The sequence below is a fragment of the Danio rerio genome, chromosome 1 (assembly GCF_052040795.2).
Source record: "Danio rerio strain M-AB ecotype USA chromosome 1, GRCz13ab, whole genome shotgun sequence".
Lineage (NCBI taxonomy): Eukaryota > Metazoa > Chordata > Actinopteri > Cypriniformes > Danionidae > Danio > Danio rerio.
Genome location: NC_141021.1, coordinates 37,853,539 through 37,879,789, shown reverse-complemented (window position 1 = coordinate 37,879,789; position 26,251 = coordinate 37,853,539). Strand labels below are relative to the sequence as shown.

The following is a 26,251-nucleotide window of genomic DNA, read 5'->3' as shown; positions in this document are numbered from 1 at the left end:
CATAATTTAAATGTAATGTCCATGTAATAATTTACAATAAAAACCTGAGTTGTCACTAAATTGTTTCCTCAATGGTTTAACAACATTATAGATTAACATTACAATGTGGATTTGAACCTTGTAAATTTACCCCTCCCGAATGTCCATGTCTCAGAGTAAATTGTATGTGGGAGTTGCCTAAATTGTAGCAAAGAAATGTGTAGGTCGTTGAATAATTGAGAGTCATTGATTTTACCAAATGGTCTTAGAGACTTTGCAGCGCACATGTTACAAAGCTAATGGCTCTGAGGGAGTCTGAAGAACTAAAGGTGCCCTCTTCTGAAAACCACAAAAGGACAACTTTGCATCTATTAGTTGTCAAGTTAAGAAAATGTGGATCTACGTAAGTGCTTCACCACAGCCTTAAGTGTCTATTTGGTTACCAAGCTAATGCCATACTGATTTTAACAGGACTTTGGGCTCAAGAACAGAGCATTGTGTCAGGGTTCAAACTGAGGACACTGGAGGTTGGGGGTGGACTCATGGATTGATAGCCAACGTATGGCCTACAAAGGCCTCCGGCTTTGATAGCAAAAACAGACATCAACTTGATTACACTGCCTTTTTGGTAATTTTAAAGTTATTATTACGCTATTATTGGCATATTATTTTTATTTTTTGTGTTTCCATCTTAATGTTTTCATTTTTGTTAAACTCTTTAAATAAGCTTTTTTCCAATTTATTTAAAAATATAAATTTAAATATAAAAGCTTAAATAAATGTAGTTCTTTTTTATCTTGGTAGTATTTGGAATTAGCCTTTTTATACTAGCATTTACTATTTTTAGAACTGATTTTAGATTAATTTTTTACTTTTTAATTGTACTTTTTTTGCTAAGGGTTTTGAACAAAATTTTATTAGCCTTTGCACCTTTTTATTTTGGTGTGTGTTGTTTTGTTGTGTTTTTTTTTTTAATTTTAGAAGGTTAACATTTTTTGTATTTCAATTTTTTTTAAGTTGATTTAGGTAAAGGCCTAATAACCTAATTAAAACAGTATATATACATTTGAAAATAAATTGAGGTGATCTAAAGTAGGGCTGCACATTAGAAAAATCTAAAATTGCAATATTTATTCTTTATTTCTGTGATATAATCTGATATGGATACAATTTTATTTACATGACCATTTGGACGAAATTTGGAAAAACTGGGATTTAAGAATTGATTGGGGTGATTCTGTAGGGGAGTACATGCATCAGATACAAGAAACAATCTACAACCATTGATAAATTCAATAAAGAAAAAGATACCCATTAAATAAACAGTGTTTGACTGTTTTCCAATGAGTCACACTGCATTTAGTTATACAGAAATTGAATAATCAAATGTAAATTAATACTGCATAGTCTTCGTTTTATAAACAACCCTGTCCTTATTAATTTTTCAAAGTTACAAATGGTAATTTCTTAGGTCTGAATGCTTTAAAAACCCACACATGGCCACAGGTCTCCAAAAGCAATTCCGAAATGATAATTTATAATTCAGACTGAGCAATGCGTATACTCATGATGTGACTATTGTGAATAAAAACATTGCGATATCGATGCTGAAACGATACATTGTGCAGCCCTTATATAAAGCATGTTTGTTTTTAATACATTATGTCTTCGTTTATAAAAATAAGCCTGGTGTAAACGGTTAAATACTAACCCTTTCATTAAATAATATGCATCCTACTGTAACAGCATGTTATTGCAATGCTGCTCTTTCTTGTAACCAAGAACATGTGCTTTTTATAACGTAAATAATGTTGTGTACAGTCTCGTCAAATGTCTTAACCAGTAAATGACAAGAGATTGTATTCATGTGTGTACTTTAAATTATAAAAGCAGACAGTGTTCAACGAGGATTCTTTACTATATATTTTTACACTGTACAGCAAGAGCAAAGTGTTTTGTATACCCAGTCCAATATCTCTGTAAAATCTGAAGTATTGAAAGGCACATAAAACTCTCAAAAAAGCTTCAATGTTTAAAAAGTTAAATCCAAAAAAGTTTTCCCTGAATGAATTAAATAAAACTTGACTGCAATTAAATAATTGACGAAACAGTCTTATCTCTAATACTCCAAACCAGAAGCTGAAGAACTTCCAATTTAAAAGAAATTCATGCAATTAGTTCACTGTATAATACGGTCCAAAAATATTGGTTTCAATTTTAAGTTCATTATCTGCTTAGAAAATGATTTAGGATTCCAGGATATGACCAAACATTGTGTTCTTTACAAATTATTGCATGCCCATTTTTGACCTGTAGTACTGCGTCACTGATAAACAAGTGGATGTAAAGGGAAAAAGCATGCAAACCCCCCAAAAAAGAAGATATCTGTTCTGAGGTGGCACATTTATCCAGATTGTGAGGATAAATTAAGTCTGGTGTTGTCAGTGGGACTGTCCAGTGCTCTGCGGGTACGTCTGTGACTCTTTTTAAAAGACTAGTCTGCTGATGGTGTTAAATCCCCCTCCTCCACCTCCACCTGAAGGCCCGCAGCTGCCAGGAGGCTCGTTGTCATCAGAACCATTGGGTCTGAATGAACAGGATGCAGAGGTTGCTTGAAGAGCCCGAGTTCTGGCGTTAAGCTCCTGCTCCTGAAAAAAAACAAACAAAAGGTTAAATCTATGCTCCAAATTCAACACTGATCAATGACAAATAGGAGAGTCCAACATTGAGGAGAATTTGGCAAAATTACTTGCTAAGATTTTCTTTTTAAGAATCTCATATTTCCTAGTATTATCACCAAATTTGATTTCAGGACAGTTAAAAGATCTTGATAATAGAAAATGTATGAAAAACACATTTTAATCATATTTTAAAATAAAAGACGAAGACAATAATGTTGATCCACTGACATGTTATTGAATGCCAAAAAAACAGTTTTATCTCTAATACTCCAAACCAGAAGCTGAAGAACTTCCCTTTTAAAAAAAATAAATCATGCAATTAGTTCACTGCATAATGTGGTCCAATAATATTGGTTTCAATTTTAAGTTCATTATCTGCTTAGAAAATGATTTATGATTCCAGGATATGACCAAAACATTGTGTTCTGTACAAATTAATTGCATGACCATTTTTGACCTAGTACTGCTTCAACATTGACCTACAGTACTGCTTCATTTAAAAAAATAATTTAAAATAATAAATGCAGACAATACTGTTAATATCTTATTGAATCTCAAGAAATTATTTTATTTTAGGAAGGACACACTGGCAGTACAGATTTTGTACTTACAAAAAACTACATTCCAAATAAATTGCTGTTTAGTTGACCCTTGTATTGATCAAAGAATGCTGAAAATCACAGTTTTTGCTTTCATCTGCGAAAGATTTGTCTTGAATTAAATAAATCAGAATGATTTCTGAAGGATCATGTGAAGGCTAGGGTAATTGCTACAAAAAATCATTTATACCATTGTAATAATTATAATGAAATAAAATTAAATAAAAAGGGATATTTTTGTATAAATAATTGTTATTAAGTTTGTTGATTTTCTTTTTCTATGTTTTAGTTTAAGGCAAATATATTAGCCCTCTTGTGAAATTTTAATTATTTTTCAAATATTCTTCAAGTGCTGTTTTAGTGAGAAATCTTTAAAAAAAAAAATTTAAAAAGTCATATAAATTGTAACTAATTTATTTTCCCTTGGTCATGATGACAGTACTGGACATTTTTAAGGTACTGTTTTTCAGCTTGTGCAACTTAAAAGCGTAACTAGGTAAGTTATGATAATTAGAAGACTAACTAACAGGGCTAATGATATTAACCTAAGCAGTAATTTTATTTTACAGCCAACTTAAAAAATAATAATAATACATCACTAGAAGAAAAACATAAGATGAAATACTGTGAAAAAAAAATCATGGTCTGTTAAACCTTATTTGGCTAAAATTTGAAAAAGAATAAAATATTTCACACACATTCCAAAAAATATATTTTTGCTGCTTGTTCAAATTCCTAATTTAAAATGAGCTAAATCAACTCAATTTTCTAGTACAACTTAATTGTTTTATTTTAAAGGGCACCTATTTTAAGTCTTTTGTGTCTCTAGAATGTGTCTGTAAAGTTTCAGCTCAAAACACCCATCAGACAATGTATTATACCTTTCAGAATATTGGTATTTTCGGCTCTGAACACAATATGGCTGTTTTTGTTGCCTGTGCCTTTATTGCTAGTTCTCCCCAACCACCTTTCCCACATGCCTTTGAAAGTGTGCCTCAATCTCTGCCTCGGCTGCGTCAGATAAATAGCACAGTGACAGACATGAAGGAAGCAGATCTCACGTAACGTTTGTAAGAAATACTACAGTAAGAACTTTACCAACCATTATTTGATGTATTTGTTGTGGAGTACGTGTTTCAACGGAGACATGTTAATAGGTGATTGTCAATCAAATCGGTGGGAGGGGAATCCACACTTCTACTTCATGTTGTGGTGGGCTTCAAAATGGGAGGGATTTGGATCCTATTTTAACGTCAGAACATTTAAAGAAATAAACTTATTGTGTTTATATCACCCCAATATGACTGTGGACACACTATTCCTTCACACAGTTCTGATAAAAAGATGAATTTCATCATAGGTGCCCTTTATAGCCACTTCATTTTGTAAAAACAATCAAGCTAACTTAATCGATTTTCGTTGGGACGACATAAAGTAACTACACCCACTATAATAATAATAATATAACACTTTACAATAAGGTTGTATTAGTTAATGCAAATACTAACAACAATGAACAAACTATGAACACTACATTTATTACAGTATTTGTTCATGTTAGCTAAAGAAAATACAGTTGTTCATTGTTACTCCATGTTAACTCATGGTGCATTAACAATCATGTTAATAATGCATTAGTAAATGTTGAACTATGATTAATAAATGCTGTACAAGGATTGTTCATAATTAGTTTGTGTTAGTAAATAACTCAACTAATGAAACTTTATTGTATTGTACGAAACCTAAAGTGTGACCAATAATTGTTAATGATTAATAATGAGGGCTGTTGACCACTGGTAATATACAGTTACTCTCACCTGTAGGAAGAGTTTGTTGTCTTTGGTAATGGCATCCATCAGCTCTTTCTGCAGAGGTGGCTCTCCACTCAGCCTTGCGCCATTTACAACCGGCCCTGAATTGCTTGCTTCTCCACTGACCTCTTGTTTCCTGTAGATCAGGACATAGGCTGTATCCTTGGGGAAGCGGCTTGTGACATTTTGCAATGACTGAAAGTTCGTAAAAGTCACTCTGCTGTCATTAAACAAGAACCAGTCCGCTGACTTTGGATCAGCACGCCCCGTTTCCTCCTGTGGGGCTGTCGAGCTCTCTGATTGGCTAGAATTATCCAGGCTCTTGGGACTCGTCTGAGCCACACAACCATCATCGCTACTCACGTTCCTTCCATACGAGTAGTAGTGACCGCTATCGGAAGACATCCCAGAGTGCATCACAACAGAACTCAACACATATGGCACAGAGAGCTTCTGCAAATCACTGTTATTTTTCTTGCTCTTCATTCTGCTTTCTGCAATTCCTTCCTCTTTCTGTGAAGGCTTCAGCTTTTTAGCCAGATTCTCGCAACTGTCTGGAGACTCGGATGAGGAAGATGCAGCTACATTTGAAGATGAAGAGCTACTGTGTTGGTGTAAAGGAAGGGACATGTGCAGAGGAATGCCCACATTGTCCAGGATCTTGCGCCGCACATGGCAGGTGGCATCGTAAGAGAAGCGCAACAGAGTCAGAATGAGGTATTCAGGGGCTGCCACCACTCGCATAGCCTTCTCAGCCCTCTGCAGTGAGGCACAGCGTTCGCAAAAGTAGCAGTTTTCGTTCTCTAAAATTTCTGGAGCCAGGAAATAGTCCACTAAATCTGGCACAGATATTGTTGGTTCCACCATGGGCCTCTCCATCCCGCTTGCTGCACCTTCTTTGACGGGGCCCTCCGAGGCTTCACTGCCTCCATTCACTGCCCCCTGGCAGGGTCCCAGAGTAGAGGAGCTTTTGTGCTCATTAGTGGGACCCCGTGGCTGTGACATGGAGGGGCAGAAGGCAAGAGAGAGGTCTGTGAATGGCTCCTCTTTCTCTGATAGGCTGTGGCACTGCAGGCAGCGGATGGCTGTGGAGAGTCTCCCACCAAACATGCGCTCCACTAGAGTGCCGGTTTCTCCTTGAGCTGCTGCAGGATCTGGGTGCGATGGCACATCAGAGATCGGTGGGCTTACAGCATTGTGGAGAGTTTCTGGAGAAGTGGTTGCAGGTTCTGGTTTTGGGCTGGCCATCTGAAGGGCTGAAAGGGCCTTCTCTTCTTCATGCAACCTTTAAATCACACAGGAAGACATAAGTTTATGGGTGTTTAGAACTGCCTGATCTCTCCCTGCTGTTGTAAATATGAAAACACATTAAAGCTCCTTTGAACTAGAGCTGAAGATGTTTGCCCGAATTTAGGAACGAGACATGTTTGGGCAGATGCAGGCTTAATTTCTATAATCTTAGACAAGGTCGAGCTGGACTTCCACATTAAATGAATGGTCATGTGATTCATTTCAATGAGTGCGAGAAAGTAATCAAATCGTTTATTACAAAATCAAAACCCATTTCTGCCTAGATGAAACAAATGATGATGGAGAAGTCAAAAAGAGGGATTTTTTGCAGAGTCTGAAAATGTACAGCTAGCTGACAAGGAAAATAACAAGGTCACATGCTACATTTAAACTGCTGTCATAGAAAAGGAAATGGATGTTCTTGACTGGTGGAAAATGAACAAACAATCCTACCCAAAACTTGCAAAATTAGCCAGATCAGTAGAACTATGCATCTCGGCCAGTAGCAGCAACAGTGAAAGGGTGTTCAGTGCTGCTTGACGCACCATCAGCGGGCACAGGACCACAATAAAGCCATCTACAGTGGATTCAAAAATGTTCCTCCACAAAAACATGCAGACTAATCTTGGAGAGGAAAGGATTTTCAAATTATAACTAAATAATAAATAAATCGAAAATGCACAATCAAGACAGAGTGTATAGCCAGATGTTGGCATTATTCTTTGAATATTCAGCTTCTCCGTTGCCTTAAAAAGGTCTGGCTGTAAACGGGTTCAGGCTTTTATAAAGCTGTCAGTCATAATGTACTCGGGCTCAAGCCAAATTCTGTCTGGCCTAACTTTTATGGCCCGATTACAGCTCTACTGTGAAGTGCCTTGAAATGTGCAGTTTTATTCCATGTTTGACGTAATCTCAACTGAAATATGAAGAGGAGCCAATGGCGTTTTGTTTTATCCCTCTGCCAGCGAGTGGTTGAGCTCAAGTGCATCAAATGTGAAGGGGGCGGGGCATGTCAGACACCAGAGGATCACGATTTGATGAGAAACTTGAAGGTATGAGATGACGTGAATAAAACTGTTGATCGATTTTAGTGGAAATAACAAACTACAAGCTTTACATGTTTGTTTTGGTTTTATATCTTATCTGTTTTGGTGCACGCACATTTTAAAAATGAACATTACTGCCACTAACATCTAAAACCCTTATTTTAATTTCATGGGACCTTTAATGTGATTCTTGTGATTTTTCCTACTACCCTAATCATTGGTTGAAACAGTTGTAATGTCATATTTGAATTGTAAACTAAATTTTGAATCAAGTTCCAAAAGAACAACTCTTAAACACGAAAATGCAGAAAAAGTGATATCTTTCTTGTAATTATTGGAAAGGAGGTCATAGGTATTTTCTGAATATACCTGTCCAACAGAAACCTCAAATACTCTGAGCAGTCTTGCTGGGATCCGGCTGAAAACCAAGTAGGTCGAGAAACATCCAAAAAACTCCTTGGCGAATATGCTGCTCTCTGGTGGACACATAAAATAACAATTAATCCCAAGCAGGTATTCCTAATAGTCGATTTCAAGGCTCAAAAAGCACTTGCTGTTGCGCTGAATGAGGATAAACTTCTAAATGGCAAGAGAAATAATTGTAGACAAACAAACCTGTGTGTGAGCCAAGAAAGCAAAAAGAAGCTGAAGCTTCTTCATGAGTGTGTTGCTGCCATTCAATTGCAGAGACATAACATGTCGCCTGAAACTTTTAAAGACAAACTGTTAGAGAAATAAGATGAATGTGACAAAACATATATAGTTGGAGTCAAAATTACTAGCCCTCCTGTGAAATTTGTACTTTTTTCAGATATTTGCCAAAGTGCTGATCAACAGAGCAAGGACATTTTGAAAGTATTTCCTATATATTTGATTTATTCTGGGGAAAGTCTTATTACTTTTAGTTTAATAAAAGCATATTTTAATAAATAAAAAGAATTATTAATTTAAGTTCAAAATTATTAGCCCCCTTAAGAATTATTTTATTTCCATTGTCTACAGAACAAACCACTTTACGATGAAAGACAAATACATTAGTTATTAGAAATGTGTTATCAAAACTATTGTGTTTTTAAAAAATTATGTTCGTTAAACATCACATGGGGAAATATTTTTAAAAGAATAAAAATGTCACGGGACGGATAATAATTTTGATTTCAACTATATACACATTGTTAACTTAACACAAAAGGTCATTACAGTTGGGTTATAACAGTAGACCAGTTGTGAAAGATCAGATTCTATGCAACAGACTTGAAACGTACTCTGTGGCCATAAATAAAATTTGGAGGATGCTGTTCATGTAGCATGTGTTGCCCAGATTCACAAGTCCTGTCTTCCCTGTTTCTGATTTGCCTGTGATCTTGAGTAGGCCTGAGGCAAATGAATTTGACTGAGATGTCCAGGCACTTTGGTTCAGAACAAATTTGATCTTCTCCTCACTAGGTTTAGGCAGTTCCTGTAAAAGAAGCAGAGATGGATACTGAAATTGAATAGCACAATCATAACTACTGAAAACTACTGTTCAGTACAATGAACAAACAACACATTTATATTACGCAAAAAAGCATTAAATCAATTTAGAACGTGAAGATATTTACGATGTTACAAAATATTCTATTTTAATTAAGTACTGTTCTTTCGAACTTCACATTAAAAATATATTGTGGTTTCCCCAAAAAAAAAAGAATGATTGTTTGACTGAAGACTATGATGCATTGATAATATATAGCTTTGTAAAATGAAATGCATTTTATTTTAAAACATATTTTATAAGAAAACAATCACTTAAAATTGTTATATTTCACAATATCACCAATCTACTGTTTTTTTTAACTGCAACCTTGAAGAGCAAAAGCAAAAAAAGTTTCAGATTTGTTTAAACTTTCCATTAAATAGTACAATTAATTATGGCATACAAGTACAAAATAACTGCTTAATGGTAAACTGACCTGGGTTATCTGAACAAATAAAGTAAATGACTTTTGTTTTAGATACATTTATGAGAGATTCTTACTTTAATGGATTCAAGAATGCTGTCGTAGAGGTCTGGGAATCCGGAATATTGGTACATCATGCAATGAATGAGTTCAGCAAATTGTAGTAAGAACGTTTTACTGTTCGGAAGGCCATCATTCTTTAAAGACTTCACAAGTGGCACTATATGAGGAACCACCTGGTATAAAAACACAAATAATATAAATAACATCACACATTACATAGAAATGACTAAACAGTGGATAGTAAAACCAACAGTTTCTTAAAAGTCTAAAACTAAAATGTTGGACACAAAAAATTGCTTTAATTTTTACCTTTATATTCTTAGCTTTTACCTTAGTTTTTAAATAAAAGATGAACGGAACCACTAACTTCCATAATAAGAAAAAAAATACAATCAAAGTCGAAGGCTACCATCAACTACTTGGTCAACAATGTATTTTAAGATTTTTTTATTTTGCGTTCAGCCAAAAAAAAAAGGAAGCTAAAAAGTTTGGAACAAGTCACTTATTTGATACTATATTTTAAAAAAAAAGACATTTATCAATGCATAAAAATAATTAATTAAAATGCCTCCCTTTTTGGCACAGGGGGACTTTTTAAGATGAAAAAAGTGAAGTTTTTGTTTAGGTAACATGCAGTTTACAGTGGCCTTACTAAGTGAAAGGCTTCAGGAGAGTGCTGGAAACTAAGCAGCATATGTGAAAGAACAACCAGCGCTCCCTGCCTCACAATGGGATACCAGAGACGATTAAAGACCTGGAAACAAACAAACACACACACACACACACACACACACACACACACACACACACACACACACACTAATAAACATAGAGAAACGTCTGTCACAGACTTGTACGCTTTAAAAGGAATAAATGTTAACAATCTCAGATAATCAGCTGAATTTAGATAAAATTAGTCTCCCGATATCTTGATTCTTTTTATCATTATGTTTACTCTTGGCATTACTGTTGTTGCTTTTTTAGTGCAGCTTTGCAGGCTTGTTGCTAATACATACAAACCTGTTCAATTTTGAGCAGTGTGACATCTATGAGGATGGTGAACTTTTGAACAGCAGCAAGTCCTTTTAATAAAGCAATGACCCAGGTGTCCACATGATTAGCTAGAGGCCATGACAACCAGTCAATCATCCTTGAATTGAGAGAGAGAGAGAGAGAGAGAGAGAGAGAGAGAGAGAGAGAGAGAGAGAGAGAGAGAGAGAGAGAGAGAGAGAGAGAGAGAGAGAGAAAGAGAGAACAGGGTCAGGACCACAACACATGCAATAAAAGCCTTACATAACAGCAACGGCACCACGAACACACAAAATCTGGCAACATTTTGACCTCAACATTCAACTGCGAAGAAAAACAACAGCAAAAAAAATCTATACTCATTTAAAAAAACTGTTAAGCTACTATAAACTATAAACACTACACCCATTCCAAATGACTTGCATAAATGCAATTACTACATACTTGAAGCAAACAAGATGCAGAGACAACAACATAATTGGTGGCTGGATCAAGGGCTTAGTCTTTTAAACATACACAAAAGCACCATTCATTAGCTTTATATAGCGCGCGCACACACACAGACTGACCTGCAGAGTGCTTGTGTCATACTTGCATCTTTAACATTCTGGTCAGTGGTGAGGCTTTTGATGAGGACTGTGATCATTTGCAGAGGGATGTGCTGGACCAGGCTTGCTAGAGCAATAGATGGTTCAAACGAAGGATCTGAAAAGTAAACAAGAGTATGAGGAAAGATCACATTATGCATTCATAAGGTTAATGTTTGTAGCACATTTAGGATTTCTTTTAAAAAACTCATGCTAATTTTACAACAATTCTGAAAAATTTGGGATATTTTTACACAAAAAAAAAAAACATTTATTTTCCCCTCTTTAGTTTTAATTTAATTGACAACATACAAAGAAAAGATGCCTGTGTTTACAATGACCAAATAAATAGCTTTCTGGATATATTACCAGATCTGGATTTTGATGGCTCCAACTGTTTGGGAGCCAATTTAGTGAAGGAAAAAATCATGGTTTGGGGTTACATTCAGTATGGGGGTGTGCGAGAGAGTGGATGGCAACATCAACAGCCTGAGGTATCAAAACATTTGTACTGCCCATTACATTACAAACCACTTGAGAGGGTAAATTCTTCAACAAGACAGCTCTCCTTCTCATACTTCAACCTCCACATTAAAGTTATTGAAAGCAAAGAAGATTAAGGTGCTCCAGGATTGGCCAGCCCAGTCACCAGATATGGATATTATTGGGCATGTCTGGGGTAAGATAAAAGAGGAGGCACTGAATATGAATTAAAAGAATCTTGATGAACTCTAGGAGTCCGGCAAGAATGCATTCTTTGCCTTTCCAGAGGACTTTATTAGTAAGTTATTTGAGTCATTGCAGATATGTTTGGATGCAGTCCTCCAAGCTCATGGGAGTCATAGACAGTATTTTTTTTTTTTTTTTTTACTGCACCAAGACTTTATATTCTCTACTGTACTTTTTTTTTCTGTTAATCCACTTCTGATACCAAATGATCAACTAAAAGTCAAATAAATATTTGTTGTTCCTAAAACTTGGATAGGCGACAAGACTTTTGTCCGGAAGTGTACATATTGTATGTTTTTTAATTAAACCTAAAAAGGTTCTGGTTGGACTCAAATAATTAATAAGCAATAAAATTACTTTTGAACAAAGTAATCAGTATCAGAAAAAAATATTTAAATACAATAATAATTATTAGTAATTAATAGCTTTTTGAAGTAACTTACCAGACACAGTGTTAAGCATAGTGTCACACTGATATTGCTTTTAATTATAATGTTTATATTTTTGAAGAAATTTGAATATTTATCCATTTGTTAAAGGTTTACAAGCTAAATCTTTGCCCAACCTGACATGACACCAGACTCTGCCTTTTCCCCAATTCTCCTTTTCATTATGAACCAAACATTTTTAATATAGATAACAAATCTGGACTGCAGACAGGACAGGTCAAACACATTAACTTCATGTCAACCCAACCACACTGTTGTAGCAGATGCAGAATGGAACTTGATTTAAGAACCGTAGACTTTACATGAAAGACATCATCTCTCGATTGCATCAAATATCTTTGTTCTTCCCAATTGACTTTATGTCACTGGTGCCTGTACACATTTGTCAGTCACTTGGACTGTTTGGTTTGCTGTGTCCACATAACATGATGGTTTTTGCATCTGTCCCTCATAAAAGTTTGAATGATGCCTTTAGTCTTTGAAACTGACAAGTAACTGTCTGCTATTCCTAGAAACAATATGGACTTCTCAGACCCTGGCACATATTTTCACTTTTAACTTTCACTTTTGTCTTTTTAACAAACTGTGTTGATTTCTGTCCTGGACATGTTGCATTTCTTAAAGCAGAAACAGACTGTGACAGGGATTTTCTAATGCACTGCTGAACTCATGCGTTTTTTTGTTTTTTTTAACAGCACAACATGACAGTTTGTTCATTTAGTGCCACACAAGGGTTCAAATGTCAGGAACATTTCTGACTAGCTCTATACAGATTTAGACTTCAATGGATTCCTTCAATGTTTTTTACAATATTATTTTTGGTGGTCGCTGAAAGACCTAAGATGGATTTGATTAGGCATGGGCCGATATTAGATTCAGACAATATGATAACCTTGGATAAAAATATTACGGTTTCACAATATTGTGATTACTGTTTTAAAATATATTCTTTTTAAATGTTGGAGCAAAAAACTAAAACTTTTTCCTATTTAAACAACATATTTTATTTTGAGAAACATTTCTAATATTTTGGAACAGTAAACATGTCCGGCTAAATAATTCAAATGAATCATAGACTTCTGCGGTCTTCATTGGTTTCAAAAACACAGATTTCTTTACAATTTAAAACGGCATCTTTGGATATCTTTTCGGTTATCATCCCATACCTAGATTTGATTTTGCTTTACTAGTTATGATTTTTAATTTGTTTGAAAATTCTCTCATAACTTCTGGTGCATCATAATAAGACATGATGATCATGTTTTATTTGCTAAAACTAAGATCCGTTAATATTAAATCATGAAACTCTTATACCAATTTACCTGTTAATTGTGGACAGTTTCAAAAATGTTTCATTTCGATATTCTATGACCGTTTTACTTTTGTTTTTCTCAATCTCTTCCATTTGTTTTGGAGGGTGTTGCAGCCATCAAAAATTACAATTTGATCATTTTAGACTTTAAATACATTTAGGAATGTCATTGAAAAGACTGGAAATATTTTCTTTATATTTTTGTCAATTAAATAAATGTTAATGGGAATTATTACACGGCTGTCTGAATTACTTGATTCTGACTTGTCTGTCTTGACATTCCAATGCATGTTATTCCCAGATAACAACCGCTGAAACTAATAACACCGGCTCATGCTGGTCCTTCCTGGTACTCACTCTGGTACAAAAATATCAACAAGAGGGAGTTGTTATGAAGAGGAATTGCATGAATTACACAATTATATAGGCTCTTTGACCATATGGGTTTTTGAAAATTACTGCGCTGTCTACACCCATACCCACTTCCAAGGCAATGACGGTACTTCCATTACCAATTTTAAAGCACTTCAGTGCTCATGCACCTGGGGGGTCTGTGCTAGGCCATCATCAGCTGTGCTGTAATTTTTTCATAACGGATGAGGAAAATCACTGTTTGAGCTGAGAATGCAGCTCAGATAAGACATGACAAGTTAGTATGCGCGGTGGTCAAAATTAAAAATAGTTCAACGATGTTGTGCTCCATATTGTTGCGACCTAATGAAACTTTTGAAAGGTGCGCGTAAGGTTCTGGTAAACAGTATGCTACTGTGCAGAGACAACCCCAGATCTACCATGTCCTCTTAAAGCAAACAGAGTTTACTGACCTGTGGATGAGATGATGGAAAACACCTCCTGTAGTGATGGCAGCAGTGTGGTGGGCTCAGCCTTCCAGATGACCTGCAGAAGTGCGCTCACCTTGCTCACCTGGGTCACATACTCCCGCAGCTCCCGCTCTTCACTGGCAGGACAGTGAAAATATGCAAAGGTGCGCACAAGCTGTTGGCAGAACAGAACTCCTGCCTTTTCTCGTGGGATGCACTGAGAGAAGTCTGTAAGTATGGTGGCCAACTTGGCACATGTCGCTGGTTCTGGCCGTTCACAGATGATGCGTAGGACCTCCGTCTGTAGCAGAGGTGCCAGTTCCAACACAGCCGGGCAGCTGATGAGCAGTCTGAGAGAACTGTGAATGAAGTCCAAGATTGCAGGGTCTCTATGGTCCAAAGAGCCATAGCCCTGTTGAAGAAGGCCAAGCACAAATTCCTTGCTGAAGAAGCGGGCAAACTCATCACGATGGTAGCGTGCGTATGCTTCTTGCACTTGGAAACCAATCTGACGCTGAAAAACATCTTCACCCTGGAGAATAAGGCGGGTGGTGAGATGGTACAAGGCCTGGCACTGCTCCTCCGTAACCTCCTTTTCTGCAGCCTCCATCACTTTTTTCACGATAGCCCGCTTGACATTCTGAGGATGGGAGGAACTGACCAGCGCCTCCAAAATCTTATCCATGGTTGGACTGTATTGCACCACAGGAAAGGCAAAGTAAGCGGAACAACCTGAAACTGTAGACATATAGTTTTATTCAATTGAAGTATAGTATTACTATTTGTTTATCAAATTAATAGTCATGTCCAGGCACGTGCACATATAGGGCTCAACCTGTGCAGTGCACATGCCCTTTTTAGTCTTGGATAGAAAGTGCCCTTCCAAAATGATCAAAAGTGCCCCCGCGGCACACCTTCGGTCCCGCCCTTCAGTAGGCGCCAACAACACAGCTGATCAGTACGCGCGCGATAACACCGCTCTTCAGTACGCGCGCATCCACTCTGCAGATCTGCAGCACCCCCCCCCCCCCCCCCCCCCCCCCACCACAAACACACACACACACCCCACCCCCCCGCTCTTCCAAAAATTTATCCTGCACATGCCCTTTGGACGGTCTCTGCACGGGCCTGGTCATGTCTAAGCCCACACGGAATCTGCGCACACAGAAATCCGCAGTTTTTAAGCCTGTCATTGAGTTTATGTATTTACTTGTGTAAACGTTTCTAAATTTACACTTATTCAGGTATTAAAATAATTTCATTAATATTATTATGATAAAATAATTGTAATATTAAAATGTTATTATGACTTAATTACAATACAGGTTGTAAAGTAATAGTTTTCCTCTTTTAGAAGGTGTATTATTTGAGAGACTTGTTTCGTTTACCAAATAAGTGGGTCTAATTGGATTTGCATTGTAAACCTTAAACAAAAATTAAAAATGTATTCATTTTATTTCATTTTTTTTTTTTTTTAGTTATGATACTCATAAAATCATTCCGCATAAATCTGCAGATTTCTTACAAAATTCTCCCCAGAAATAGCAAAAAATATCTGCAGATTCTGTCTGGCCCTAGTCATGTCTAAATGTCCCAATTTTGCATTATCAACTCATTGATCAATCTCTTTCATAAAGAAAAAAAAGAGATTGCGCGATAAGATATTGGTTAATGCATCTCTAAAGTTAGTAAAAAAAAAAAGTTTGTTATATATTTTTATTTTTATGTAAAAACCAGTTTCTTTTATTTAGTGTAAAATTTTGATTGTATTAATTGCTTAATAAATGTGCATGCATTATTTGTACATTTTTATCATGAAATAAGTATTCTATATTTGAATCATTTACCACTTAGGTGCAGTTCGATCCTTTTTTAAGGTGTTGGCACCTGCTATATGAACACATACATAAACAAACAAAGTACTTAACGATTAATAAATTATTTAAAGAAAATGGAAAACTTGTTTATTTACTTATTTATTCTAGTGTTTCTAAACATTAATGTAAGCAATTTTTCTTTGAAATATATACATTTTTTTTTTTTTGGGGTGTGAATTTTATTATTTATTCATTTTCTTTTCGGCTTAGTCCCTTTATTAATCAGGGGTCGCCACACTGGAATGAACCGCCAACTTATCCAGCAGGTTTTTACGCAGCGCATGCCCTTCCAGCCGCAACCCATCACTGGGAAACATCCACACACACACTCATTCACACACATACACTACGGACAATTTTTAGCCTACCCAATTCACCTGTACCGCATGTTTTTGGAGTGTGGGGGAAACCGGAGCACCCTGAGGAAACCCACACGAACGCAGGGAGAACATGCAAACTCCACACAGAAACGCCAAATGACCCAGCCGAGGCTTGAAAGTTTTCAAATTAAAGTTAACCTCAAATAACTACAAAGCTACATATGGGTGAGTATAGTCTGACAGCTAAATATATTTAATTGTGTGTATCAAGCAAATACTGTCTTTCAGTCAAAAGATACATTCAGACAAATGTGCTTTTATTCTTCTGTTAATATACCTTTTACGGATTTTTTCGCAAAGAAATAACAGCTCACAATCAACAACAACACCCTAAGTAAAGCACATCAGAAGCTGTCATTACAACTGCCTGCTAACTACTCTGCTAGCTAGCTTGCTAACACAAAGAATAAGAATGAATTAAATAACATTTAACGTCAGTAGCACGACACAATAAAAGCAAAAAAGCCATACCACAAACTATTTACAGGCTAAATATTAGCTTTACATTCGTCGCTGTCGACAAGATCAGAGTGCAGAGTCAGAAATCGAAACAAAGCAAATACACACAAATGCCATAGCACTGACTTAGCAAAAACAGAAATGACTTTCCTTTCCAGGTTCAGAGATGACAACAACATCGACACTCACCCGATTATGTCATTCCGAAAACGTCTTGGTTTTCAACGGTAAAAATAAAAAAAATTAAAAACCACAAAGACGTCGAAATGTATATTTTGTTGTGATCTGTTTGTTAAACTGCGACCTCTTTCAATCAGCTGTTGAAACACACAAACGTCATCAAAACGCGCGAGAATGATGTCAGGACCCAACACTTGCACCCCACACATTTGGTGGGTCCAAAATCGCATACTTCCTCACTATATATGTTAAATAAAATGGAGTGCATTAAATTAAAAAGGCTGTAATAGTTAATTTATTCAAAGATGGTGGTCAAGACTATTTAGATTTCTCTATTTTAATAATACCTTCAAAATTAAATGGTTTGATAATTTCTAAATAATCACTCAGTTTGGAATATTTAGCCTCTAAAGCTGAATTTGGTCAGATTGGTGGTCTTCTGTTCTTGCTAAATGTGACTATAAAGCAGATATATTTCCAATTAATCTTTCAGCTCCTTTAGCTTGGACATTAATCTATAAACACAACTTCTCCCCATATTAGAGTTATATTTCTGGAACAACTGTAATATTTTGTACAAACATAAAAGCTAGTTCTTAAAAAAAAAAAAAAAAAAATTTTTTTTTTTTTTTTTGGTGGGACATGCAGGTATTGAATTCCCAATGTTTAAATCAAATCAAATCATTTTTATTGTCACATATAATCAGCAGCACGTGTGCTATGATGAGTGAAAAGCTTAGGTGCTGGCTCCAGACAGTGCAAAATACAGATATTGCAAATAAAATGACTGCAAAATACAGACAGTGCAAATACAACGGCAATGTAAAATTGACAGTGATGTACAATGAATAGGTGTCCACATAGTTGTAGGCGGTATTGTTTCAAGTATGGATTGATTAAAGTGCAGGGCATGCTACTTATTGATGATGTGCAGTGAGGGTTATGGAAGAGTCTGTGTGGGGTGAGTTTAGTGTTTATCAGCTTGATAGTCTGAGAGAAGAAACTTTCCTTCAGCCGGCTGGTGTGTGACCGGATGCTGCGTGATGCTCTGCCTCAGGGTAGCAGAGAGCAAAGTCTTTGGCTTGGGTGGCTGGCTGGCTGACTTATGAAGACTTTTTATCACATCTTAATTTTCCTGTAAGCTGGCTATCCCATGAAGAATTTGCAATGGTCTTTGTGGCTATCCCCCTATGTGTTGTCTCACTATTATAAAAGTTACTCATATTCAGAAAATATCTCTTTGTTACACCCTAAAGTTACACTATGTGGGAAAATATGCTTTTTCTTTTCACCAAAATAAGGTCATACGGTCTTTATTTTAATCCCTTATAGTGAGTAAACACTACATAACCTCTTATTGGTCTGGGTCCATCAAAGGTTTAAAATAGAAGGTTTGTCGCTGCCTAACAATTTTTTTTTTCATTACAAAGAAATTTAAAAAGAGGTCTAATTTAAAATTCTGCATAATTTTTACCCTGTCCAAGGTTTTCTTTCCAAGTTTAGATATAGATCAAAACTGTTCATTTTGTTTCACAGCCAGGAATGGTCAATTCTTAAAGAAAACATGGTATCTCCAAATTCATAAATGACAAATTATTGCCAAATATTCGTTTAGAATACCATGTTTTGTTTTGTTTTGGGTTTTTTTTAGGATTTTTGAACTTTACACACAAATAAAATAAAAATAAATAAAAAAACTAAATAAAAACAGAGGATGAAGCTTATGTTACTAATATTTACTTATTTTACTATTTACTTATGTTACTAATAAGTACCATATTCAGATGAAAATTTATTAACCAAAAACCATTTTGTCCTGCTATACTAAAATAATTAGAACATCAGGTCACACTTTACAATAAGATTCATTAGTTAATGTTATTTAATGCATTTCGTAACATGAACAAACAATGAACAATACATCTACTGCTGTATTTGTTCATGTTAGTTCACGTTAGTTAATGAAATTACAGTAGTTCATTGTTAGTTCATGTTAACTCATGGTGCATTAACTAATGTTAACAAGCATGGACTTGGATGTAAATAATGCATTAGTAAATGTTCAATTATGATTAATAAATGCTGTACATGTGTTGTTCATGATTAGTTCATGTTAGTAAATGCATTAACTAATGAACCTTATTGTAAAGTGTTACCGAACATCACATAAACAACATAAAGCAAAGCACTAATAAAAAAGCCATTAAAATATATTTTTTTTACTTGAAACCTTCAAGATCCCGTAAGGCTCTTTCTTAGTATGTATGCTTCGCTTACACATAAACAGTATTTGTTTGTCTTATTTATATTTTGTGTTTTGTACACCCCTGACTCTTTTTTCTTTTCTTTTTTTCTTTCGGTATTTGTATTGTTCTGTACTTTGTTTTTTAAGCATTAATAATAAAAAAATAGTTAAATACAGTGTGTGAACCAAGTAAAATGTCCAAATTAATAGTATTTAAAAAAAAAGCTATTCATTTATTTCACTCTCTACAGTTTTTTGGTTTTGGAGACAACTTTGTAAAAAAGAATGACAGAGACATATATATATATATATATATATATATATAGTTTTTTATAAGTTTTTAGTTATGATAACCCTAAAATCATTACAAAATTCCCTGCAGAAATTGCAACAATTTTTAGCAGATTCTGTCTGGCCCTTTGATATGTACTTTTAAACATACATTTTGTGTGATTCCTCTTATTTTTACACATTTTATTTTTAGATTCACAAATCTATCATTTAAATTTATTTATATTTTTCTATGAGATGCAATACAATATAATTTGTGCATATACAGTAATTTAGTCAGTACTGCAGCCAAATCTGGAGCTTATCTCACAAAATAACTTATAAAAATCAACCACCCAATTTTATATGTTATTTATTTGTTTATATGTGGAAAATAGACAAAAAGGAATTTAGTTAAAAGTGTAGAGTTAGTAATTTATATGCAATATTTCACTCGAATTTAAATGTATTATGTTCCTATTTCTAAAGATGTTCAGTGACCAAAATATTATTAGAAAAAATAAAACTCTTTAATAATTATGTTTTTGTTTAAATGCATCAAAATATATTACATATTTTCAACGAGAAATGGATAAAACTGTTCATTTTCAAAATGGGGAGTGCTACTTGTGCTAAGCACTCTAGATCTAACCATATTATAATAAACATTTCATTGGAATCAGAATTTGGTATGGGATATTTCTTTGCATGGGAAATAAGTGGAAAATGCAAATGACAGCTATTTGTTTTTGTGACTCATTTTCAGATTTACAGATATTTTACATATCATTAAACTGCTGTTTACAATGTGAAATCCCTTGTTTTGGGTTAGGTTAACCTTAAATGAACCATGACACATTAGTCACAGTGAACTGAATGGATGCAATTGTGAAAATAACTGTATTTATTACTTGACATTCAATCATTAAAAATTAAATGGTTCAAACTTAGGTAACGGTGTAAAGAAAATGTGAACCACAAATTATTTTAGGAGAAAAGGGTTAAATAATTTTTATTTAAGGGAATGCCTTAAAGGAAAAACACATAAATCACTTTATACTGAAGGGTGGAAAACTACACTTTGTTATTATTTAGCATTGCTCTTTCTTATCTCAAATGTTTTTAAGGAGATATTTGTTTATTGTTTTCATATTAAAATGTTGTTTGTTGCCTAACTTGAATACATTCAATCAAATAGGACCTTATTTGCATTTTCCCCATGCTTAAACAAATTCACATTCACAATATCAAAGACACTTTATACAGTTAAAGGCTAAATTAATAGTCCAAATTTATTTATTTATTTATTTTTAAACGTTTCCCTTTGGATGTTTAACAGAGAATTTCCTATTTTTTTTCTTATGAAGAAAGTCTAATTTCTTTTAGTTTGGCTGAAATAAAAGCACTTTTTTTTGCTTAGTATTAGCCTCTTTAAGATTATTTTCCCCTCACTGGCTACAGAATCAACCACTGTCGCCAATGATTCTCCTAATTAACCTTAAATAAATCTTAAGCCTTTGCCAGAGATGGGTTGTGGCTGGAAGGGCATCCGCTGCGTAAAAACGTGCTGGATTAGTTGGCGGTTCATTCCACTGTGGCGACCCCGGATTAATAAAAGGACTAAGCTGACAAAAAAAATGAATGAATGAATAAATAAATCTGAAGCCTCAAAATTTATACATTATACTGATACAGGATACATTTCAACTATCTAGAAATTATTTTTTTGTAAGTGTAATTTTCTTTATGTGTTTGAGTAAAATTAAATTATTCTTGTTATAAATTGTAAACGTCGGATGGCATTTCTCCCCAATTTAAAATGAAAAATGTTCATTTTTCATGATACAATAAATAAGGCGTCATGACATTTCAGACATGTTTATATATTTTTAATCTAGTCATCTTAGTATTTATAACCCTGATTTCAATCACAACAAATGAAAACGTTCAGTCTGAAAAAGATTGTTTAAAAATAATTCATTATATCAGAGAAGACACTGCTGTTGATAATTATATACCAAGATTTGCATGGTCCTCCCCAGTAAAGGTTAATATACTGTTCAGCGCTTAGCCATCCTTAAACCAAACCAGCTCAGCACAGCACAGATGAAGCCGACTCTCTCCGGACTTTTCCTGTTTGTCCTTTATGGACTGACTACAGGGGACGATTACAGAATACACTTTTATGTGTCGATTCCACTGAATTGGGGTGATGCGTATACATACTGTAACACATACTACAGCGACATGTCCATCGTCACTAGTGTGGAGGAAAACCAGAGGCTGATCGACGCAGGGGGAGATTTGTTTGATGCTTGGATCGGTCTGTACGAAGATAAAAAAGGCCAATGGATATGGGTGAATAATCAGCCACTGAACTTCTCTATGATATATTCTTACAATCCTAATCCTTTTTACTGTGGATATGCCACGCGGTTTCTGTGGTATAATGGCTATTGTCCATTTTTACGTCCTTTTTTCTGCCATTACGTCTACAAACCAATACTCGTGGCAAAGAATTTGACTTGGGAAGATGCCATAACCTTTTGTAGGTCTTATCACATTGACTTGGCCAGCGCAACAGATGTCAATATGTTGAAACTTTTGCAACAAGCGATCATAAATCCGCCGACAACCAGTGTGTGGATTGGTCTTCGCTTCCTGGCAGGAAAATGGCACTGGGTGAGCAAGGGTTTTACCCAAATTGCATACCAGGGTTTACTGCCCTCATGCCCAGCACAGCCGTACCGTTGTGGAGCCTTCAACAAAATAACAGCAGAGTTGGAGATGAGAGACTGTAATGAGATGCTCAGTTTCATCTGTTACTAGAAGTGAGTAGAAGTTCACATTCACCCCATACAAGTAAAGCCAAGTTATATAAGCCACTGAGGTCAAGTCAACAGGCTTTTAATTTAATTTATGTGTTTGAATGTCTTAATCTAGTTTAATTAAATGTTCCTCTGAACAGAAAACGGGATGAGTGGAGGATGAAGTTGCACACAGCGCATTGACGAGAGTTCTTTTTAAATCATCATTTAAAACATATTTTTATTTAGGGTAGCTTTTATGTGTTTAGAGATAATTATTTTCCTTTTTTATCGCAACTTTGTTTTCTGTTTAATTTTTATCTATGTATTTTTGTGTGTGCTTTTCAGCTTTATATTTTATATGTATGTATATATGTATATATATATTATCAGCCCCCCATTAATTTTTTCCCACCAATTTCTGTTTAATGGAGAGAAGATTTTTTAAACATATTTCTACACGTAATAGTTTTTAATAACTCATTTGTAATAACTGATTTATTTTATTTTTGCCATGATGACAGCACATAATATTTTACTGGTTATGTTTCAAGACACTTCTATACAGCTTAAAGTGACATTTAAAGGCTTAACTAGGTTAACTAAGCAGGTTAGGGTATTTAGGCAAGTTATTGTATTGGAAAAAATATAGCTTAAATGGGCTAATAATTTTGACTTTAAAATGACATTTAAAAAATGTCAAACTGGTTTTATTCTAGCCTAAAAGTAAATAAATAAGACTTTCATCAAAGGAAAAGATAATCAGACATACTGTGAAAATATTTAAAAAAGAAAAAATTCAAAAGGGGGCTAATAATTCTGACTTCTGACTTTGTGTGCGTTTGTGTGTGTGTATGTGTGTGTTGTTTATGCTGTGATTTATATTGTCTATATGCCATGGTTGTTTCATCTATAAATGTATGCATATATGTATATACTATTTTGTGTACAAGCCATGTCTCTTTTTTGTTCATTAATAGAACTTACAATTTAGCACATTATGTTTAGATCACTAGAAGCAATAACCTACATAAATGAATATGTTAAAAGTGTTGTTGAATGTTGGCTGTTGCATTGACCTAATAAATACTTTCAAAGTTTTAAAAAGTGCATTTCAAGTTATTTATTCTACCTTTCAAACTATTTTATAATATTTTTTGCTCTACAATTAAAAAAAAAAACTTTGTTAAAAAAGAAAGAACTTTCATATTGTAGTCTAGTATTTTTAACATTATTATTTACACAAGTAAAACAACATTAGCTCTATTGAAATTCATTAGCCTACATATTTAATTTCGTTGGTAAAGCAAAAATATTTGTTACAAAACTATTTTTAAATTCAGTTCTAATTTCCAGCAAAAAAATCAATGAACAATAATGTGGTAAATAATCCACGTCTTACACTTATTTCCTATGTCCCATATAGAGAAGCATACATCTCCAAAACCAGACAGATGGACAAATCTAAACTTGTTTTAATTAAAGCAAATAAAAATATACATATAATAAATAATACTGCTGATAATAAGTAATAAATGAAAAATTGTCACATATAAACTAAAAAATCTCCCAGAGGTGAAGTGATGGTGGTACTGGTTTTTATATTTATAGACAATAATAATTTTGTAACATTTTAATCCTTTATTTTTTTTTTATTTAAAGAAATTTGTGTATTGCTGTAGATCCTGTGTGTATTAAGAAATGTGTAAGGGTTTGCACAACTAACGTGCTCTGCGCTGGACTTTAGACCAGCTTTTAGTTGTTCTATTTCAGCTGTTCAAAATAGCAACGCGCCAACACTGCGCCTTAACACACATGCTGTACAGACCGGCACAACCATGAGTCCACAAAGTGGCGCAAATGGATTTGCTATTTAAACAACATGGTGCAAAACGTAAAAAAAAAACACAGTATCGGGTGTATGATAGGGCTCCATGTGTCACACAAGTCACATGGAGAGTATATGAACAGTTTATTGTAAGGATGGCAGGTGTAAACAGAACCTTGAATGGGAATTCACAGGATGATATGGCAGGATACGAATGAGTTGGATGGACCGGAGGATTGAGAAGCAAGATCAGGAACACAGGTAATCAGACACAGTGGAATCAATGAAAACCAGACAGGGAACCAGGATAGATCACACTAGGGAGGAGAGATGCGGAACTGGAGATCAGAATATAAACATTGACCATTTGGAGGGTTCATTCTTTCATGGTCTTAACACAGATTGGAGTGAGATGACGGAATATATGGGGCTGAGGTGATGATTGGAAAGGAAATGTTGTGACGGTGGTTGTTTGTAATAAATAAATCTTATATACAGTTTATAATAAGAAAAAAAAAAAAAATAATTCAAATCTCAAAAACTGAACTCTGCGGGATTCGAACACGGGACCTCCTGCACCGCAGCCGAACGCTCAACCGCTGGTCCACGTGGGTACTGCACTAGCTGGCTTTCACACGTCCCTTAATCCCACTGCCAGCGGACCTCAAACAAAAAAAAAAAAAATTAATAGTTACCAGAATTAATAAATCTTTGGGCGCCAGACAAGATTAACTTGCCAAAAATTAAATTAAAACCCTGGATAGCCGCGGCAAACACTTAACCACCATACACACAAAGAGAAGAAAATAAAGATAACCCAACACACACTTTAAATTAAATTAACTGGTATATTTTTAACAAGCAGTACAACAAAAAGGTTTTCTAAATCAAAATATATACTTTTAATCACTGTTCAGTCATAGATCATAGTCAAAATTAGCACTTCTTAGGTAACAAAAGGAAACATCAAACAAACAATTCAAACACTTCAATAATAATGTTTAGATAACCCAAAAGAAAACAAACAAACAAACAAACAAACAATAATAATGTGTGGCTGATCGACTGGAAACAAGAGAGGGAAAAAATGTAAAGAAAGCCTATGTGATAATGTTGTAATGTGTGTGTGGAATGTGTGGGTGTATGAATGGATGCAAATGGACAAAAGTTACTGACCCAGGGACACCGAAGCCGTTCTGCACAGGTCCACTTTTTCCATCGAGATTTTCAGACCCCTCGCACACAATACTTAGAGAGATCGCCTGGTCACCACGTCCACGAATTGCTTCCACCCCTCAGTTTTTTCCTCACACAGTCATTGAAATCAACAAGCTCTCCACCTCACACCGTTCTTCTCCTCCTTCTCCAATTCTTGCCAGCAAATACCCGACACCAAAACAACAAGAAGCCCCTTCTCTGGCCTTTTCTCCCTCTTTTATAATCTCCGATTGTTTACCTGCCCTTCCGCTTCCTCCCGACCCCCGGAAGTATTGTCTGGGAGCGATAGGAAGGACCGGTCGGAGCAGCGCCCCCTAGTGGCACTTGAGAAAAATAAACAATAAAAAGCATCCATCTCGCCACACTCTCCCCCCCTTCGTGAGAACAACCCATGTTGTTCAATGCTTACGAGGATTTACATTTTTAAAATCTTTTTTGATCCTGCTGTGGGAGGATCTTTGTGCAATTTTTCTCCCTTGCTTCCAGCTCCTCTGCCGTGGGGAAACATGGTTTGAGATTACACACATGAACATTTCTCACATCCTCACCAGTGTCTTCAAGAGATACCTGGTAGTTCACAGGACCTAGTTGCTGGATAATGCGGTATGGTCCTTTCCACTTTGGAGCTAGTTTAGCACTGAAGTGATGTTG

At 35.1% G+C, this 26,251-nt stretch overlaps 2 protein-coding genes across 3 annotated transcripts in view; one reads left to right on the top strand and one right to left on the bottom strand.

Annotated features, from left to right (window-relative positions):
* The window catches only part of znf827 (zinc finger protein 827), a 789,732-nt gene that overhangs the window by 665,150 nt on the left and 98,331 nt on the right, over nucleotides 1-26,251 (top strand). The window lies entirely within an intron of this gene.
* Nucleotides 1,879-25,792, bottom strand: usp38 (ubiquitin specific peptidase 38). Of its 2 annotated transcripts, none has more exons than XM_087237340.1 (11): nucleotides 25,559-25,792; nucleotides 14,340-15,074; nucleotides 11,008-11,143; nucleotides 10,430-10,559; nucleotides 10,062-10,163; nucleotides 9,424-9,582; nucleotides 8,672-8,865; nucleotides 8,022-8,115; nucleotides 7,776-7,882; nucleotides 5,077-6,355; nucleotides 1,879-2,627 (listed from the first exon to the last, which is right to left on the bottom strand). In XM_087237340.1, exons 1-11 carry the CDS (start codon nucleotides 25,599-25,601, stop codon nucleotides 2,466-2,468), a joined length of 3,141 nt encoding a protein of 1,046 aa, XP_087093466.1. In that variant the 5' UTR covers nucleotides 25,602-25,792; the 3' UTR covers nucleotides 1,879-2,465. The 2 variants fall into 2 exon arrangements, with proteins under 2 accessions (XP_087093466.1, XP_087093467.1); XM_087237341.1 differs by lacking the exon at nucleotides 25,559-25,792 and adding an exon at nucleotides 17,242-17,383.

Excerpts from the sequence above, each read along its gene's own strand:
- usp38 (XM_087237340.1), bottom strand. The coding sequence starts at position 25,601 with ATGGAAAAAGTGGACCTGTGCAGAACGGCTTCGGTGTCCCTGG. Across the intron at positions 11,144-14,339 it reads TTCCATCATCTCATCCACAG|ATCCTTCGTTTGAACCATCT; the intron begins GTCAGTAAACTC and ends TTTACTTTTCAG. Across the intron at positions 7,883-8,021 it reads CTTTCTTGGCTCACACACAG|AGAGCAGCATATTCGCCAAG; the intron begins GTTTGTTTGTCT and ends TGTGTCCACCAG.